The sequence below is a fragment of the Triticum urartu genome, unplaced genomic scaffold (genome assembly GCF_003073215.2).
Source record: "Triticum urartu cultivar G1812 unplaced genomic scaffold, Tu2.1 TuUngrouped_contig_8924, whole genome shotgun sequence".
Taxonomy (NCBI): Eukaryota; Viridiplantae; Streptophyta; class Magnoliopsida; order Poales; family Poaceae; genus Triticum; species Triticum urartu.
The window spans coordinates 1,058-16,026 of NW_024119921.1; the positions used below are offsets into that span (position 1 = coordinate 1,058).

Sequence of the window (14,969 nt, forward strand, 5' to 3'; positions counted from 1 at the left end):
AGTAGCAACTCCCAAGCCGTCCACATCGCATCATACCACATGTGCAGGGGCACCATTTGCAGGATAGCAGTAGTTTTATACTATAATACATAACATAATTGTACGTACGTGCATCCCACTGACAGCGTGCTGTCAAGTGGACATAACAATAAGAGAGAAAGATTTGGTGGATAAGAGAGCATACGAGCGAGGCCTTTTGGCTCTCGCCGCTCTCGGGCTTCACGGAGCATAAACTTTTCAAAAATCCAATAATCAACTGCGAAAGTTGCAACAATTCTGAAAATAAATGCATAAGTACTTACCATACTAGATGTGACTAACATTTTGTTACGAAATACATTTTGATGTGGGCTGTACAGAAAAACAAAATCATGCACTTTTATAGTGAATAATACAAGTATTAGAAATACAAGATTTTGTTATTTTTGTGTAGCTTGCACAAAAATACTTTTTGCCATGAAACATTATAGACAAGTAGTTCAACTCTATAGGCATATGTGTACTTTTTTCCAGAATTTTTTTAGGCCTAAATTTTGATTCTGAATTTTTCAAATTTCAGGCTCCATGGAGCTCGAGCTCCGTTAGCAATTCTCAAACACAGTAACTCAGTAATACTACTACTCTTCACAGTATAGCTCTATTCCTAACATAGTGGTGCATATCTCTTGTGATATCATTCATAAGAGGGAGGGAGGAAGATACCGACAGTCGAGGAGAGATCGCGCACGGCCAAGTGGCGCCCCGTCAGAATATTTGCACATGGAGCGTGTTACGCATGGATTGAAAACTGCTTAACTAATGAAATGCTGCCTCCCCTAGATCTCTCCCATACCCTTCCCTTTTTAAACCCTACCCTCCCAACTCAAGAGTACACCACTTGAGCTTGAGTAGCAGCAGTTGCACTGGCTAGCTACCTAGCTACGGGTGCAGCAGCTCAGTCGCGATGGCTCACGCCCTGGGCATCCACTCACTTGTCCTCCTCCTCCTCCTGGCCTCTTCGTCGGCGTCTAATGACATCGTGCTTGGCCGGAAGGCCGGCGCGGCTGTGGAGGCACGGCCAGCACCGGGGAAGTACGCGGTGATCATGGATGCCGGCAGCACTGGCACCCGCGTCCACGTCTTCAGGTTCGACAAGAGGATGGAGCTCGTCGACGTTGGCGACGACATTGAGGTCTTCGCCACGGTATGTATACATTACGCACAATTGCACATCCAGTCAGCCGTTCATGTGTTCATCTACACTAGTATGTTCTTATTGCCTTAATTATCCCGTAATTTGTTGGCGCAGGTGAATCCGGGACTGAGCTCGTACGCCGGACGGCCACAGGACGCTGCCAACTCCATCATGCCTCTGCTTGAGAAGGCCAACACCGCTGTGCCTCGGTCACTCATGAAGAGAACACCCATTAAACTTGGGGTTCGTCCCTCCATTCAATTCCAAGTTTAACTTTAAGACAAAGCTAATATGTGAAGTAAAAAATCAGAGGGAGAACTTGTATTGCTTTCTCCTCTTGGCCAACAAAATTGAAATAATGTGCAGGCGACCGCTGGACTTAGACTCATAGGAGACGAGCAGGCGGAGCAAATTCTTGAAGCGGTAAATAATTATTTTGATCACTTAATTAGAGGCTAACTGTATATTTTGATTATTTTTCCTAGTCTCGTTTTAACAGCTGTCAAAATTTAAAATGGACTTGCTAAAATCTAAAACATAACCGATTCCTAAAATACAGGTCAGGAGTGTTGTCCACACCAAGAGCAAGTTTCAGTACAATCCTAGTTGGATCAATGTGCTCGAGGGATCTCAGGAAGGATCTTACTTATGGGTATATACTACTGTACATGACATTCATATATTAGTATTACATACAGTACTCTGTATTAATTCACACAAATTAATAGCATATGCTAGAAAAATAAATAAATGTTGCAAATTGTAGGTTGCTCTAAACTATCTGTTGGATAAATTGGGAGGAGAGTACGCCAATACAGTAGGTGTGATTGACCTTGGAGGCGGATCCGTGCAAATGGCATATGCCATTTCTGCAGATGCTGCTGCTGCCGCTCCTGTGGTTAAGGATCCGTATGTTACCAAAGAGTATCTCAAAGGAAGAGATTACAATGTCTATGCTCACAGGTTACTCGTTGGACCCTCAGAATATCATTGCTTATTTTATTTACATCGAGATTAAATGTTACAAGGCCCTATGGTAGCTCCCCAAATTAATTGATGCCTTGATCAATGGTGAATTTTTAATTAAAAAGGGTTGCAGGCACTCAGTTTAAAAACAATATATGTGTGATAAATACTAGTGGGGCAAGCGGCATGTGAGGAATATACAAAGTCAACCTTTCATTTGATCCAGAAGATCTGGAATCAAACAAGATTGATCGTCCTTACAGTATATTTGGTTGGGAAATCTAAATACAAGATAGATCCTGATTTTAAGCAGATATCTATTTTAGAATAGAGAGGTGCAAAAATGTGTTGCAGGTACTCAGTTTAATAACAATAGACGTGTGATAAATACTAGTGGGGCAAACAGCATGAGAAGAATATACAAAGTTAAACTTTCATTTCATCCATAAGATCTGGAATCAAACAAGATTGATCATCCTTATATTTGGTTGGGAAATCTAAATACAAGATAGATCCGTATTTTAAGCAGATATCTTTTTTCTAAATAGAGAGGTGTAAAAATGTGTAGAACCAACTATTACTCCTTTTGCAGGAATATGTAAAACCAGTTATAGGTGTATTAAATCACTAATAATGATAGATAGTGAGTACAGATAGTGCAAAACCAGAATCAGAACTAATAACATGTACTCCATCTTTCCCAAAATGGGTGACTCAACTTTGCACTAACTTTAAAATCAGTGCAAAGCTGAGTCACTTATTTTGGGATGGAGAAAGTATTATGCATACTCATTTAAAGGAAAATATATATTATGCATACCAGTGGAAGATGTGTGGTATATTATAAAGTTCCACACCAAAGCAAAATGGTTTCGGAGTAGGGGTTGACGGTCTTGCACCTATGCAAGGCATATAGGCTAATGCAATAAACAGAAAAGTTTTAGAATTCTCTCGGGCTAGAATAGAAAAAAAAACAGGAAATAGGCTATTTCAATCATGTTATGTCGACCAATAAAATATGGACTGTCATAACTGGCAACCGTGTGACAGATTGCAAAAGTACCATACCATCCCCTCCCTTCGATCCTGCCTCGACCCCCTCCTCTCTCGAGAGGACCCCTCCTGATTTTTTGGGGCATCCCGCCTCAGGAACCCCTCCCTTCGATCCCACCCCTCTCGATTTTCTTTCGAACGAACCCCTCCCTTTGACCCCGCACCTCTGGAACGAACACCCTCCCGATTTTCTGGGCCGCCGGCAGTTAAAAAATAGACAAAAAATGGGACATCAGAGGATCAAACCCAGACCCTCCCATGCTAAATTGGATGAAATTTCCAGCTGAGCTAGCAAACTTTAGTGATTAGACACAATGTACATGCTACTTGTATCTTCCTGAGACAAGATTGAACAAAAATAAAAGATTGTGATCATTGAAAATTCAAACTGATAGCCTTACCAAAAAATTACCATGGTGTCTGTACTTATGTTATCAGGTATGGATTTCGTATATTATCAGTTATTAGATATGTGGTTCATATATTACTATATTATTTTCACATAAGTTACCGACGTATGTTTTTGAACAATATTTCCTCTTTTTGGTAAAAAATTACTGCAATGTTTGGATGTAAGTTATCAGGGATGTTGTTCGTATGTTAGCATTCTATTTTCACATAAATTATTGAGGTATGTTTTCGACAACTTCTTTTCCTCCTTGGTCAAAATTAACGCAGTGTCTGTATGCAAGTTATCGGGCATGCGATTCGTGTATTACGGTGTTATTTTCACATAAATTATCAGGGTTATGTTTTTCAACAAATTTCCCTTAGCCAAAGTTACCGCGCTGTTTGTATGTAAATTATCGAGTATGTAGTTTGTATATTATCGTGCTATTTTCACGTAAGTTTTCGGGGGTGTTTTCCCTCGGTAAAACTTACCATATTGTTGCACGTAATTTATGAGGCGTGTGGTGCATAAAATATCATATTATACACATAATAGTTACCGGATATGTTTTAGTAAAAAAAAATCTAAGTCCAAAAGGTAATCAGGCATGGGCGATGTAAGTTACCGCTCGTGCGGTATCTAACTTACTGCACATGCGACATGTAAATTACCATGGTGTTTACACAGATGTTACCAGGACATGAAAATCTGAACTTTTTTCAAAGTTATCAACCTTTTGTTGGGGTCGAAAGTTATCGTCCGATACTAACAAAAGTCACCAATATTTTTGATTTGTTGTTAGCAACAAAAATGTATAGCTAAAATGCTCCCATTTCATCCGTAGTTACCAAACGAGCAACAATTGTAACATCATATACAGCTAAACAAAACTCTCATTTCTTATGCCTTCAAAAACAAAACCAATCAGTTTCTTTATAGCAGCGATGCAAAATTCAGCAGAACAAGGCCAACAAAGATCATCCTTTCTATAGAATAGAGGAACATAAGGTACTACTGTACCTTTTTTAGTAGAAGAAAAACGATATGCTATTTTCTACGTATATTATTAGGTATGCGGGTCATACATTACCGTGCTATTTTCACATAAGTTATTGGGGTATGTTTTCAACAACTATTTTCCCCTTGGTCAAAGTTACTGCTGCTTTTACGTAAGTTATCGGGTATGCAGTTCATACATTACCGTGCTATTTTCACGTAAGTTGCCGCGGTATAGTTTTCAACAACCTTTTCCCCTCGTTGGTCAAAGTTACTGCACAAGTTATTGGGTATGCGGTTCGTATATTACCGCTATTTTCAAATAAATTTAGGGGGCTATGTTTCAACAATTTTTCTACTCGGGTTCAAATTTCCCTGATGTTATCATCTAAGTTATCAGGTCTGCGGTGCGTATATTATTATGCTATTTACACTTAATTTACCAGTTGTATCTTTTGAATAATTTTCTTTCCCATGGTCAAAGTTAACATGATGTTCGTACGTAGGTTATCACGTCTGTGGTGCCTATATTATCATGCTATTTACATAAAATTACCGGGGTATATTTTCAACAATCCTCTCATGGTCATAGTTACTACGGTGTTTATACGTAAATTATCAGGTATATGGTGCATATATACCATACTACTTACAAAGAATTTACAATGGGTATGTTTTCAATAACTTTTTCTTCGGGTCTAAAAATATCCCGGTGTTTGCACCTACATTACAGGTCTGCAATGCACATATTACCGTGTTATTTACACAAAAGTTACCCTGGTTATTTTTTCAACAAATAGAAATAGAATATGGATATGGTTAATATGGGCAACATATGTTCATGACACGTCAAGCAGAAATGAAATAAAATGTAATTTTGCTTGTTTAGAATGTCATGCTAAGATGCTAACCCAGGTCAAGTACTCTCACAACAAACATTCTGATGTGAGCATATGTACTAGATGAAAAATCTCACGAGGCAACATTATATGGTTCCTTGAACTAGCAGCAGGATGGTCTAAGAAGGTCACATCCAGAATAGAGCTTGGACTTTTAGTTTCTTGTTCACAACATACATATAACCCACCATATAAACTATAAGTTAATCATGTGCGCGTCGAAGACAATCAAAACTGTCAAGTATCGTATGAATGGCTCATGGCTGAACTGAATGATGTCCAGATGTGGAGAAGAAATCATACTCAATTAGACGAAACTATAAAATTTTGGAAAAAGAACAACGAGAAATAATCTTGATTATGTTCTGTTCTGTCAAGGCATATTAGCAATACATCATAATAATGTGGTTATGCCACTGATACATGTGCTACATCTGTGCATATATATCAATCATTTTTGCACACCGGGATCCAGCACACTCAGGCGGCTTATTCTCTACTAGCTACTCTGCTAGTACATCAGAATTCAGAAAAGCACCCACCTAGAATTAGTTACTCTGCTAGTACAACAAAATCCAGAAAACTCACCTACCTAGAATTCAGATCTTACCTAGAATTTATACCTTACGGTTGATGTAATGGAGGCTTGCAGCCGGCACCCGGACCTATCCGTCCATGAGGGTGCTGTCTAGCTTCCGCACCTGCACCTTCAGACGAATGCTGCTATTGTGTGGGACGAGCATGGCAAGGACGAGCTCGGACGTGTTTACAAGGAGGAGTTTCCTCGCTCACCTCAAAAGGAACAAGCAATACAGGGACGAGCATAGATGGGAACCAGAACAGCGACGATCTCGGAGGTCAGCTCAGACGGGGAAAGCGGCCAAGCCGGTGGTGTACGAGCGGAGCGGCTGTGAGGTCGAGGACGAGCGGCGGAGTTGAGATCGAAGTCGAATGACTGGGCGTTGATGGAGAAGTCTACAGGGACGACCGGCCCGGACGATGGTGAGATTGAGGACGAGCTATGGGATCGAGGTGGAGGAATACAGAGTATTGACGATCGCAGTGAACAGGAGTTCCATCTTATCGCGGCATGGTGAGAGAGGAAAGGAACCGCTTGACTTTGGTCGAACGAACCGGTATGCGTTCACTTCGCGGTGGCATGCATGCGTAAATATGTCTCTACTCCATCTTCTCCGTTTCCAGCAACCCAGTGGCGAGATCGCGACCGTACGATCAAAAAACTGATGGCATCCATCTCGTGCGTCGGATTTGAAATGGACGGCATCCAGGTGGTGTGGCATTTTTGCAATCTGTCACAGGGTTGCCAAATACATATTTCGTTTACTAATTCCCCTGTCCCAAATAAGTGACTTAACTTTGTACTAACTTTATATTAAAATTAATACAAGTTCGAGTCACTTATTTTGGGACTGAGAGAGTATCTATAATAATTGGCGCACACTTAAAACAACTTAAGTGTATGTCAATCAATATGGATAGGAGGAAATGCAATTTTTTCCATGTTCAGCAACGAAAACCCCATCGGTCGCCCGCTAGCTCTCTCAGAGTCGAAGTGGGGAGGGACGGCAACTACACAGTTTAGTGAAATATCTAGATATTTAATCGCGGCAACGACGACAAAGATGCACGGCCTAACAGCGACACGTACGACAAACCAGCCCTCGTCCTACTACGTACGTACCCTCCTGCGTGTGGTAGTGCCGTACGTGCTCCATGATTGGGTTGTCCAGTATGCTGCTTGCGTGGAATCTCATGAGGAAGCCACGAGAAAACACATATGCATGCATCTCCGCCATCGTGTGTCCATGTACAGTAGATGAGATAATGCAAGGAAGGAATCCTGTGCATGGCGCGTCATGTGGGCATGTGTCCGAAATGTCCTGGTACATGTTGCGTCGACATGCTTGATTACACTAGACTGGTGGAACGTCCTGGTCGACCGGTGACAATGATTAATCTCGACATTCGGTTCATGGATATGGTTGGCCAAAACCTAAGACTCTTTACGTCACAGGATACTCCCAGGCGACTGAATGTTCGAGTAACATATACAGCCGCTGAATGCAACGGGCGCGCGCGCACATTTCCAACAATAATGAATTGATTGGTCGACTTAACCGCGGCTATCTGGATCAGATCATCATCGCCATCTGGTGAGGAATTTTCTTTCTGCGGTGCTCTTCATCTGTCGAGTAAACTATAACAATGGATTAACCAACTGTAACCAGTGGCGGAGCCAGAATTCGAGTATAGGGAGGATCGAGTACATATATTGATCTAATCTTGTTGGCAATTATTCGTCGCTGCTACTAAATTTGTCGATCGTTGGGGGGGGGGGGGGGGGGGGGGGCGGCTCCGCCCCTGACTGTAACCTTTTCAAATTTTGACAACCGTTAACACTAGATGCACATTTCATGCCATAGGTTAGGTTATTGAGGTACCTTTCATCCTCTGGCCGACCACCGCTTCATTGCAGATGACCGTCGACCACGATGAGAGGATCATTGGTGATGACGATGGTTTTGATTTCCCTCTCCCGCATGAAAGTTTCCTCGGTGGAATCGGTTCACCGGAGAGCAAAAGTGCTCCTGCCCAGGTTCCGCCTCGAGACGGCGACGCTCCGCCCCGAAACTCTTCTTTTGAATTTTTTCTAGGTCAAATGGCACCATATAGGAGAAGATGGGCCCCGAAGGCCTGCCAGGGCCACCACAAGCGCCCAGGGGGTAGGGCGTGCCCTCCACGCATGTGGCTGCCTGGTGGGTCCCCATCTGGTATTTCTTTCGTCAATAATTTTAATATATTTCAAAATAATTCTCCATCAATTTTCAGCTCGTTTGGAGTTGTGCAGAATAGTTGTCTCTAATATAGCCCTCTTCATGTGAAACTTGCAAAATAAGAGAGAAAAGCCACAAGAATTGTACCATAAAGTGAAATAATAGCCCATAATGCAATAAATATCGACATGAAAACATGATGCAAAATGGACGCTCCCGCACGCAAATTTTCATTAAGTATCTCTCCTGTTTATATGTCGAATATCTAAGAGGTTAGCCCTGCATAGGCTGATTGCCCGAAATTTAGAGCTCGGCTCACATTTGGTATTCTTTTATTTTTCTTTATTTTCTTAACTAATACACAAAGTTTTTTAATTTCTCCATTATCTTCCCTTGTAGTATAAAACTTGATATTTTCCTCTTTGCGCTCCCTCCTGTCAATCTAGCGTGAGCAAATAGCATCCACTAAACAACCACCTGATCTATGGTCCCCGCGTCGTTTTGCACTTTGTCTGACTTCGAAAGGGGGTAGACCATGCGGATTTTCTCTTTGTTTGTGTTAAGGCATCTCATAACATCATGAAAACCCAAAATTGAGCCCAATTCTTCCAATATTCCCTCCCGTTGCCTCGAAGTGGGGGTTTCCCACTAGAAGTCCAAAACCTTCCTATGCAATTGTCATGTTTGTGAAGGAAGACCCACATCAGAGTTATGTACTGGATTTTTTCACCTTACACTAACCTTGTATAGATATAGTAGGGCCACATGCAAGCGGGGAGGTTTTCTGATCCTCGCTCGCGCGGTTTCAAATGAAACACTGATCGGTGGGCCCCACATCGTCCTGCCCTTTGAGCGGCTTCGAAGGGGGGTAGACCATGGCAATTTTGTCTTATGGGTATGTTAACAGTGGTATTTATTGTATTGTTAAACAATAATTGTAAACTTACTATGTGGGTACATATATATATAGGTAAATTGTTTGGGGCACCTAGGCCCGTTATGGAAAGTGGTTTTTATTAGTGCATGACATGCAATTCATGAAATAATAGCTTTTCCATTTTTCATTTGCATGCACTACTATCCTTCATGGTCAATGATTGCTTTCCAATAAATTAATTAGGTTGATTTACTAGCAATAATTCATTTCCAAACATTATGTCTAATGAAAATATGAACATATGCAGGCTATTATACACATACGCACGCTATTATATCTAATGAAAATATGAACATACCATAAATATTAAACTTAATAAAAAATATACATATACCCATAGTATTATATGTACTAAGAATATACACATACCAGAGGTATTATACCAAATAAATTTTTTGGATATACCTTGGCTATCACAAATACCTATTAACTGACATAATGAATATACCCAGAAATATCATGAGTATGTAGATACCCCGACATATCTTGAGAATGTACATAGATCTGATATGTATATACCTAAATAGTCTACGTACTCCAAATCACTGATACATCCCTGAGTTATCAAATACATACTAACGATACGCAATGTATATACCCAAAAATATTACGAGTATGTAGATACCTCAAAATAAATTTGACATGTATGTCGTAAAAATTTGTCCTAGGTATCATATTCGTAATTTATATACTCAAATTAAATATGATATCCCCAAGATGATAATAAATATGATGTACCAAAGAAATGATATACCCGCAATATCATTTTTGGAAATATATATACTCCGAATTTGTCTTAGGTATAATTTTCATAATTCATATACCCAAATTAAATATGATATACCCAAAATAAATATAATACACCTCGAATATGATATACCCCAAGATGGTATACCCATATAAATATAATATACCCAAAAGTAAATATGATATACCCCCAAGATGATAATTAAAGTATGAAACACATAATTTATATACCCAAAATAAATATACTCGATTGTGGCACATCCGAAATTTTGTGAGTATAGACCATCGTTCCAATATTCTCAAGTACCCGCAAAAAAGTCACATACCCATGAAATTAGCACGTGCATACATACCGTATCCACAGAAAGGAGTACGGTTGTATGTATATACGTTCAAACGAGTTCCATTCTTTGTACAAGGAAATAAATGAAGAGAAACAATTACATTTATCACAGCGCGTGATATTAATGCACCTAAATCATACATTTATTGGCACTTACCAATTACGTCCATAAGCATATATGGAAGGTGTCTAATATCCATATCTGTTGAAACAATCTAAGATCCAACTTTCCTACCATCACTAGCAGCAGAGGGTGCTATCGGAACCCTTAGTTTGCATCAAGATCCGAAATTTTATGTGGATAAGGTTCAGAATTGTTGCATTATTGGAGATCACATTTATAGAAGAGGAGAGCATGTGAGGAAGCTTTACTGGGTTGTGGATGAAAATGGCAAGCTAGGTTCTGACATGACAGACTTATAAGTGGAATGGGGGTAGCTGCTTTCCAGCATTGGTCAGCGAGCTTGCTCTATTTGGAGAAGGACTATTGTCTAGGTTTTGTTGCGTTCCTAGTTGTGAAAGGTTCCATACATCTTGGGTTTTTAAGTAGGTTTTAGTCTTAAAGGTCTGATGCATCATCTACCAAGGGTTCTGCACCTTTTGCGTCACCTATGGCAAAACTACTGCATTTGTTTCCGGTTGTCCCAGTTGGCACTTGAAGAACACCATTGCACACCCCAGTGAGGAACTTGAATGAATCACCCATTTGTTTCAATCTTGCAAAGTGTGCTACCCACTGCCTGCTGTGCATCAGAAAGGGCCATCAAATTCACACCCAAAAAAGATTGTAGTCAAGGTGACCATTTATTTGGTTTGCAGTGCCAGCCCGTTGCCATAACTGCGTCCCGTTGGTTGGACTTCTTCAATAGCCAATATATACCGCTGCAGCCATTCGCCGGATTTGAAGAAGCTACTTTATCTACGATGGCAGGGCTGGGTGATGGCAAAAGAACCATGTGAGGTTCATCCAGCAGTATTTGTAATGTTGAAGATCATTTTGGAGAGGGAATCACGCTGCCCTGTGATGTTCGTGTTACCGGAGGAAGCGATGTTGTCGAGTGCAGCGACGTTCTGGTATAGATCAACTTTATCCTGGGCATTTTGGTTCGACTTCCTACTAAACTGATGGATTTATGCAGCAGCTTGATCTCCCTAACAACCTTGTTCCTTTGACGGTGAAACAAATATCAATGCTCACTCCTTCAACACAATATGGTGGTGCGCTGAGTCTCCATGGGATGCTAGTCAAATCTTAAACTTCAAATATGAAGGGACGTTCCATTGGTGTGATGTAGAATCGACATGACTTGGACAGCGAAATTCTGTTTGACTTTGATGACGGGACTAGCAGGATTCAGGCCAGGAAATTTGTGAGTATGAGCCTGCTGTTTTCTGCGGCTGCGGCGCCAAGGCAGCCCAGCTGACCTCGTGGACAGACACCAAACCCGGCCAGAGGTACCTGTCATGCTCACGGACGCCGGTGAGGCACTCTGCAAACTCCTTATTAAGTTGTTTTGCTGAAACATTTCAGACCGCGCAGAACACATCAAAACCTTTTCCCTGCAGGTTCGCGCTCGCCCACTCTGGAGCTAGATCAACCCCAAACCAAGTGAATACATGAGAAAGATGCTTGTGGATCTGCGAGACAAGATCCGCCGTCTTGAAGATGATAATCATCTGCTGCGCGTTACAGTCGCCCAACAGAGGGATATGATTGAGCATAGTGGTCGCTGTTGGCATTTCGACACAAGATCCACGGTGTACATGCTTTTCTTTGTCATCCTAGCATCCATGGCTTATCGCATTTGGATTGTTTGAGTGGTTTAAGGCAGAGCTGTTTACCGGCTCTGTCTGTTATATCAGTCGTTGTATCCAATGTTAAGACGCAATTAATACCTTTCGTTTGTTACTTTGTTTCATGCCAAAATGTTTACTTTGTTACAACTGCACTATAATCTGCACTGGTCGTTCTTGAACGCCAGCTTTGCTCACGCCATGTACGCGCCATACCTTTGTGTCTGTATAGGAGTCATACTTTGTTTAATATAGCGAAAAGGCAGGCAGCTCCTGGATGTATAAGTGTCAGACTACTCCACTGGGCCACATAACTAGGCTCTCACGAGCCGCCAACACTACCAAACACAACAAGATAGCAAGATTCAGCTTGGCGATTGAGTGGACTTGACTTCAAACATATGTGCTACTTTGAGACATGCCTATCACTCCTAACAGCTGTGCATCCCGCTCTCATGCCGACAGCTCCGGCTGCATGCAAGCCGGTGCGTTGCTGCCCGTGCCCCGGATGCACGGAGTGTGGATTTATCTGTCGCTGCCTTTGTTTTGTAGCGAATGGCCGTATTTTTGTGTGAAAAGTTATCGTAAACTAGTTAACTCATTGCTGTCTAACTTTACATATACGCTTGCTGTAGGCACGACACCAATGAACCGAAGCTGTCTCCGCTCACAGAAAAACACTGCTAGAGCATACACCAAGTGAAAATAACAAATCAAGCGACCGCGTGGCAATTATGAAAGCAAGAGAACGCGAGAGTGTTCACTCGGGCAGATCAAGTTAGAACAGCTACCAATCTAGTGCACCAAATTTTTGAGGAGATCACGAGGAGGTCCACGCGCGTGGCAGCGGCCACCAGGAGCTCCATGTTGTGTGCTCTGTTCCTGCGTCTTTGATGTGTTGGAAGAAATGATAAGGCCGAACAAAACCGGACACTGTTTGGAGCGAGTCTGCTGCGTTGGACGCACCAACGGCCGCATAACCGCAAACGGACATGGGTAACCGTTTTCCTGCCTTAAATGGACGAAATCCAGACATCCATTAGGGATCGTGTGTTCGAGTTGGCCTAATCGCCGACCACTGTTGTCTCACTGCGCACTTGAGCAGACTCAGAAGATGGTGGAGGAGAGTCGCCTTTGAGCAACCGCTTTGGTTATCAATGCTACATGCACTGAACCATCGATGCTGAAGTCGGCCATGATCCGCTGCTTCTCTGACATTTCACGGGCAGCCATCAACGCCCCCATCCAAGGCCACGAGCGGGCATCGACCAACTACCTCGTTTGGTTCACCGACATGGGATGTCGCGATAAAGTTGAAGTTGTGCGCTGGTGTTCTGCGACTGGCTGGGCATGCCCTACCTCGTGAAGGAGTGGTCTGCGGCCATGGAATCGACAATAACAATGTTCACCTGCCTTTCATATTTCATTCACAATTGTTTGTTCATGATTGGTGTACCCTCTTAGGCCAACTCTACATGTATATATTTCGAGTGCGTTTAACCACGTGTGAAGTGTTGGTGCCAACATTACATTCTAATCCATCTATCCCTAGACCAACACACACTCTCTCCCTCCCTCCCTCTCTCTCTCTCTCTCTCACACACACACACAGAGTATGGATTGTCAAAGGCGGCAGTGGATCGTCAAAGGGAGCTGCTCGACCAGGGTGGTGCACCAAGGGTTATAATGTTAGAGGTATAAAAGGCGACTGGTCCAATAAATAGAGTGCACACATACGATGTGCAAGGTTTTGGGACAAGTTCTGCTCGGTGCCACCACCATCTAGCACCTGGTCGACCAGGGTGGTGCCTCGAGGGGTACGACCTTCATTTTATGAAAGGTGCCTTATCCAATAAAAAGAGTGCAATCATATGATTGTGCAATGGAAAATAAAAGTTCCCGTGTCATTATGACGATACTGGGATACTAGACCACCGCGAGGGGTATAAGTTTAAGGTGCCTAATCCAATAAAGAGAGTGCACACATACGATGTGCAAGGTTTGGGGACAAGTTCTGTTCGGTGCTACCGCCATCTAGCACCTAGTTGACCAGGGTGGTGCATTGAGGAGTACGACCTTCGTGGCATGAAAGGTGCCTGATACAATAAAAAGAGTGCACTTGTATGATTGTGCAAGGTTTGCGCAATGGAAAATAAAAGTTCCCGTGTCACTATGATGATACAGGGATACTAGACCACCGTGAGGGGTATAAGTTTCGTGTTTCATTCATAATTGGTGTGTCATCATATGCTAACTCTGCCAATATATATTTCAGGTGGGTTAAACCACACGTCAAGTGTTGGTGCCAATATTACATTCTAATCCGTCTATCCTTAAACACACACACACACACACACACACACAGAGAGAGAGAGAGAGAGAAAGAGAGAGGAAGAGATGGAGAGGTCGAGATTATATGGATGGTCAGAGGCAGCGGCGGACCGTCAAAGGGAGCTGCTCAACAAGGATGGTGCCCGAGGGGTATAATGTTAAGAGCTATAAAAGGTTCCCAGTCCAATAAAGAGAGTGCACACATATGATGTCCAAGGTTTGGAGACAAGTTATGTTCGGTGCCACTGCCGTCCACCACCTGGTCGGCCAGGGTGGTGAAGGAAATATGCCCTAGAGGCAATAATAAAGTTATTATTTATTTCCTTATATCATGATAAATGTTTATTATTCATGCTAGAATTGTATTAACCGGAAACATAATACATGTGTGAATACATAGACAAACAGAGTGTCACTAGTATGCCTCTACTTGACTAGCTCGTTAATCAAAGATGGTTATGTTTTCCTAACCATGGACAAAGAGTTGTTATTTGATTAACGGGATCACATCATTAGTTGAATGATCTGATTGACATGACCCAT

The 14,969-nt window shown here is 42.1% G+C and overlaps 1 protein-coding gene across 1 annotated transcript; it reads left to right on the top strand.

Annotated features, from left to right (window-relative positions):
- Positions 1-864: 864 nt before the first annotated feature.
- Positions 865-2,207, top strand: LOC125532056 (probable apyrase 3). Its single transcript, XM_048696235.1, has 5 exons — positions 865-1,183; positions 1,289-1,417; positions 1,541-1,597; positions 1,734-1,826; positions 1,941-2,207. Exons 1-5 carry the CDS (start codon positions 944-946, stop codon positions 2,190-2,192), a joined length of 771 nt encoding a protein of 256 aa, XP_048552192.1. The 5' UTR covers positions 865-943; the 3' UTR covers positions 2,193-2,207.
- The last annotated feature ends 12,762 nt before the right edge of the window (positions 2,208-14,969 follow it).

What these genes read in the sequence shown, in the direction of transcription:
- LOC125532056 (XM_048696235.1), top strand. Translation starts at nt 944, where the DNA reads ATGGCTCACGCCCTGGGCATCCACTCACTTGTCCTCCTCCTCCTCCTG. An exon ending in CGGAGCAAATTCTTGAAGCG is followed by an intron (nt 1,598 to 1,733) that starts GTAAATAATTAT and finishes CCTAAAATACAG; the next exon opens with GTCAGGAGTGTTGTCCACAC. An exon ending in AGGAAGGATCTTACTTATGG is followed by an intron (nt 1,827 to 1,940) that starts GTATATACTACT and finishes TGCAAATTGTAG; the next exon opens with GTTGCTCTAAACTATCTGTT.